This window comes from Gadus morhua, chromosome 14 (genome assembly GCF_902167405.1).
Source record: "Gadus morhua chromosome 14, gadMor3.0, whole genome shotgun sequence".
NCBI classification, from domain to species: Eukaryota; Metazoa; Chordata; class Actinopteri; order Gadiformes; family Gadidae; genus Gadus; species Gadus morhua.
In genome coordinates this window covers 9427383-9433143 of record NC_044061.1, presented here as the reverse complement: position 1 = coordinate 9433143, position 5761 = coordinate 9427383, and the positions used below count along the sequence as shown (strand labels likewise).

Here is a 5761-nt window from a genome sequence, read left to right as displayed (position 1 = left end):
TATAATCGTAGATACATGATATAATCATACATGATATACTCCAGACACGTGGTATAATCCTAGATACATAGTATAATCCTCGACACAAGATCTTATTCTAGACACATGGTATAATCCTTGAAAATGATATAATCCTAGATACATGGTATAATCCTAGGCACGTGGAATAACACTAGATACATGGTATAATCCCAGACATAAAATCAAATTTTAGACACATGATATAATCCGATATACATTATATAATCCTCGACACATGGTATAATCTTACATACAATGTATTGTAATTTGTTTTACAGTGACGGGATGAAACAGTCTTCTCTAGGACAATAGGGTTAAACTGTGTTAAAATTGTGGTGTATTCATACATTACATTTTCTACCACTATTGCTTGCTTTTTTGCATTTACAGTCTCTATCCGTCCTAGACAGACACAAAGAAATTGCCACGACAATTGTCATGGAACCCCACAGCATTTACCCACGGTAAATGCTTTGACCTTTACCACAAGGTATGAAGACAAAAATATGAATTGTGTTCAGTCCCTTACTTTGGTTGTAGCTTTGCCATTCAAATTGTGTTTGGATTGTTTTTTACTCAAATGATTTCCTTTGTTTTATATCTTTATATTGATTTACATCAGTTATTTATTGAACAGTCTAGGTGTGTGTGTATGTGGCGCAGGTTCGATGACTGCATGTTTAGAGGACTCTTGTACTCACTTATAACCCCCATAAAGCATGCAATTGATATCTGCACCATCTATCACACACCCTCATGGACACGCACTGCACGCACATACACACACACACACACACACGTGTACACTAACACACACACACACACACACACACACACACACACACACACACACTGTAGTTGTTATCTTCCCATGTCTTGTGTTGGACGTAGTTATGGGTTGCCCCTTGGCCACAAACAATCAGAAGGATGAGCATTCGTTTTCCAGGATCACAAGGCAGTGAGCACAGAGTCGAACGGACCTGGGTCAAGGATTAAAGGTTCTACTCAAGATCAGTCGACTTTGGTGGGAGTCGCTGAATGGAACAAACCACCGGGCATTTGAACATTAAGTGAGGTTTGTATTGTTTTTGGTCGTTTTGGTTTATTAATGTTCCCTAGTATTACTATTGATCATATGTGTTATTTTTAAGATGATCATTTCCTGATGTCCTGTGTGTTTATATGATAGGTAACAAGAGCCATATCCTTTGAAGCAAGATGGATGAACGAGCGAAGAAAAGGGAGGCCAGGCACATGTATGTTTACAAATCTTCTACAAGGAAGAGATGTCCTTGTTGTTTTCCCTGAATTTCTGAAGCGTTTTTTAAATGTTTAAATAACAATAACTATTCCTACGTTCTTACACTGCATTGTGTCAAAAAGTTGTACGTGTCAATCTCATTGTGAGTAACTGCTGTACTCAGAAAATGTAAATTATACTCAAAATTAATAGAAAATAGAACCATCAGTGAAGTGCAAAATAATTAACGGAGATATTTTTTGTTATTTAGAGCGAAAGATTCAGCTTGCTAGGCAACCCCCAGCATTAGCATTTAGAGTTTATGTCAGAAAATAAAAGCATAGCTTCTTAAATAGGGTTAGAGTTAGTGTTGAATAATCCCATTAGTTATTAGTACTAGTATAGGCACAGTTTTGCTTTTTATTTGCCCAGTCAGTGTCCTCTGTTTTGACTCTCTTTATTGCAGTCTCTGAAACAATCACTGTATTTACATAGTTTATTACTTGAAATACCATAAATACTTACCCATGTCCCACATAATTAGTTTATTTGTATTGCTAGGACTACACCCAGAGATTATAAAGGTGAAAGATTTTTGAATTTGCTAGGCTGTATAAACCAAAGCAAAGCCAGTCTAAAGATCAGCATAATTGTGTGGTTTTGCGGATTCTGTAAACCTCGACTAGGGTTACTTAGTGTAATATAGAATAAACCTAAACATTTGTCCTTTCAAACTGTATCTGTAGTGAACCACTCAGCGGCCTCAATATCAATATCTATGTTTTGTATGATGATTGTTGACAGAGCAACTAATCCAGATAGAAGCATGCACCCTAGGATTAATATGCTGATATCACGCCAGCAGTACGTGCACACAGCTTGCTACTAATTCTCTATACAACCTAACCTGCCGCCACTGGTCGTGACGTTGAAGTCAAAGACCAATTCCTAAACTATATGTCTAATTTCCTTATCTTAACACCTTTTTTTATTATGATGATCAGTGGTGACCAATCCGCGTTCATCAGATGTTAACCTGGGTCGCTAAAAGGGGGTTTATGTCCTACATGGCTAGCGTACTAGTGTGTTGAGCCAGCAAGTAGAGCAGCCGTTTTCAAGATTGATGACATGATGACATGCCATGTAATCCAGGTGTTATGTGTTTGTCTGAGAGAGAGAGAGACACTTGGCAAGGTAAAATCCTACAAGGGGAAACAAACCGACTTTGCGTAAGTGTATGTGTGCGTGTGCGTGTGTGTGTGTGTGTGTGTGTGAGTGTGTTTGTGCGGCTTGCAGCCGTGTATGTTCATTGTATCCATCTGTTTTGGTTCCAGGGATACATGGGATCCGTTCCAGTTGAACCCGGTTGGATCTGAGAAGGAGAGCAAGAGGACATGTTTCGAACTGGCCCAGTACTTGGTGGCCATCATAGTGGGCATTGCAGTCCTGGCCAGTGCTGTTATATCCAAGGTATCCATCCATATCCCTATCCATCCACCTATAGCCATCTCCATACGTTCCTATTGCATTTACCCTTCATACAGTACAGCATCACCTCAGTCAGACATTCGATTTTATATTATACACACGGTCTTAGACAGTGGAAAAGCCTGGTTCAATCATTAATTAATCCAGGTGTCATTCACGGATTTGGAGTGCGAGCACAGAAATCCGGCGCTGTACATACAAAGCATACACCGGTCTATTCAGAAGCTCAGCATGTGCATAATACATTAAAGAGTGATCCATTAAAGATTCAGATACGTGAACAAACAGCAGGACATAGGGGCGATGGATGTCCACGACCTGTTGCAGCCAACGTCGGCGTTGGCATGGCGACGTTACCGGAGGAATACGTTTGGGCTAGGGATGTCCGATATTGGCTTTTTTGCCGATATCCGATATGCGATATTGTCCAACTCTAAATTTTCGATTCCGGTATCAGCCGATACCGATGTCGATATTTGGGTTATTTATTTTTCCTCAAACCTAATTTAGGTAACATTACATTTCTCCTGTTGTGGAATTAACACAACATGCTTAATGTTATTGTGATGCCCCACTGGATGCATTCTTGAATGTAACAAGGCTTTCCAAATGTTAACATTGTCTGTGCAAAATAAGAAAAATACTTCAACTCAATTTAAGGGAAAAGTGCCAGTTTATTTTATTTTTTTAATGGTCTCAGACAACAGTTTGGATTACACTCTCCCTGAGATAATCTTGACAATGCCCACAACAAATAGGGCAAACTTGACTTCACAAATGACAAAACATTGTACCTGAACAACTATGTGCAACATAGCAGTGTTTCTTTAACTAAAACTCAATAACCTTAATTGAATAAATGCACAAATATGAGTCAATTACAATGTGCACTGTACTGCACAATTTTGAAAACATTTATTTGAGCTATAAATAAAAAAAAAATAAAATAAAATAAAATTAAAAAAAAATCGGTTTAAGGCAAAAAAAATCCGATACCGATATTGACCGATATTACATTTTTATGCTAATATCGGGCCGATAATATCGGTGGGCCGATAATATCGGACATCTCTAGTTTGGGCCCATTTTGAGCTTCAGTAAGACTAGCCAGAAGTCAGTGGATGTGTCGATCAGTTATGCAAGCTGTCAATCAGCAGAAAGTAAGGTTCTCTAGCTGAAGGCTAAACTTGTGGGTGCAAAATTCTGTTTTCAGTGTGTACTATCGTGATTCTATCAGTCGCAAAAATTCGGGGTCAAAGGACTTTGTGAAAAGGAATGTTTTGAGGTGGTTTTTTCCACATGGGCAGGGATGGGGCAAAACGGAAGTGGAGTGGTAGGCTGTTCCAGAGTGTGGGAGCGTTGGCAGAGAATGCCCTGTCATGATGCAGAGATAAAGGCCAAATCATGACCAGACATGCTGTGTGTGTGATCAGATATAATGATGATTAGTTGGTGGGACTATAACTTAAATAGTTAGTGGTTGGCTAACGTTAGGGTTCAAACTAAATAACATACCTCTGATAGATACCCTGTTGAAGTTGTGTGTCAAATGTGATGCAGAATGCAAATGCATAGGGTCACAAATATGTAAATGGAAGATGAAATAGTCAGGACAAACTCAAAGCCCTTCCTATAGTATTTCACCAATCAGCATGAAAACTGCTATGTAGCATCAACTTGAACTAACCCAAACGTACTGTTTTTATAGATTGATTAAATTATTTTTAATCTGAAAATGGTTTTTTTTTTAAGACTGGCCATGGCAACATAAATACCTAATTTATTTTCATCATCTATACCAAGTTTCACATCTCTAGCATAAACCAGCTCACATGAAATTATCAAGGTGTTTAACAAGTTTACGAGGTACATGGATGACCCTGACCGACTCAAACCCCCACAGTGACAATGACGTAGGCACGTCTCTACCCTTGTTCCATGCATGGAGATCCTTCTTCTCCCATGTCAGTGGAATGTCCTTTGTGTTAACTCAGAGGGTCGTCTTAACAGCAGGCGTACTATTGACTCACTAAGCAGACTTTTATCCACAGTGGCGTACAGAGAATGTAGAATAGGTGCATGTAGGAGGTCTAGGCGTCTTGCTATCTAGGAGCACGCCAACAGGTGGACTGCAGGCATCTTGGTTTGACCCTGAGTATCAAGCATCCTTACCACTACACTGTTATGCTGCGCCCCACTTCAGTGATGTCCTGTGCTTGTGCTTTCTATCCCATCAGGGATCTCTCCTGGTACTCACTGTGCTCTCCAGTCCGTACTCACTGCGCAGTGCCCAGGAGCAGCAGTTCTTCATGCTGATGTTGGTGTTCTGCCTGGTGTTTCCCAATGTGCTGGTGTTCATCAAGTCCCTGTGGAGGGTGATGTTCAAGAGCTTTGTGCCGCCAAACTGCAAGACCTTGGCAATTGTATGCAAAGCTTTTTCTTTGGTTTTAAGAAATTTCATAATGGATCAAATGTATTTTAATGTGTATATATATTTAGAGTTATAATGTGTGTGTGTGTGTGTGTGTGTGTGTGTGTGTGTGTGTGTTGTGTGTGTGTGTGTGTGTGTGTGTGTGTGTGTGTGTGTGTGTGTGTGTGTGTGTGTGTCTACTATAAGTGCTTGTGTCATGTATATAAAATGTTATACGTCTGTAAACATAGTGTACGTGTCCTCCAGATCTGCGTTATCGAGTGCCTGGTTTCTCTGGGTACCTCCGTCCTGGCCTTGGTTGTCATGCCACAGTTTGACGTGCTGACCAACCTCTTCATCACTGGAGGAGTGTGCATCATGTCCTCCATACTGCAGATTGTATACAGACTTCAGAAAGAGAAGTGGAAAATTATTTTCCAATTTGCTCTCTCCTTCTGATAATCACTGGTAACATGTTTATTTTGTTTGTCTCTGTCAGCTATAGAACTTGATTAACAATATTTAAGGAAATATTAACCAAGTAAATAACTAACTGCTTTGGTCTAACCTTCGAGTTATTGGTAATAACAACTAGACATTTC

At 39.6% G+C, this 5761-nt stretch overlaps 1 protein-coding gene across 1 annotated transcript in view; it reads left to right on the top strand.

Annotated features, from left to right (window-relative positions):
* Positions 1 to 905: 905 nt before the first annotated feature.
* Positions 906 to 5761, top strand: part of chs1 (chitin synthase 1) — a 20395-nt gene continuing 15539 nt past the window's right edge. The window contains 6 exon segments of the mRNA XM_030376500.1: positions 906 to 1096; positions 1211 to 1277; positions 2596 to 2731; positions 4987 to 5172; positions 5427 to 5589; positions 5592 to 5627. Coding sequence (XP_030232360.1) covers positions 1240 to 1277; positions 2596 to 2731; positions 4987 to 5172; positions 5427 to 5589; positions 5592 to 5627 — 559 coding nt within the window. The 5' untranslated portion in view covers positions 906 to 1096; positions 1211 to 1239.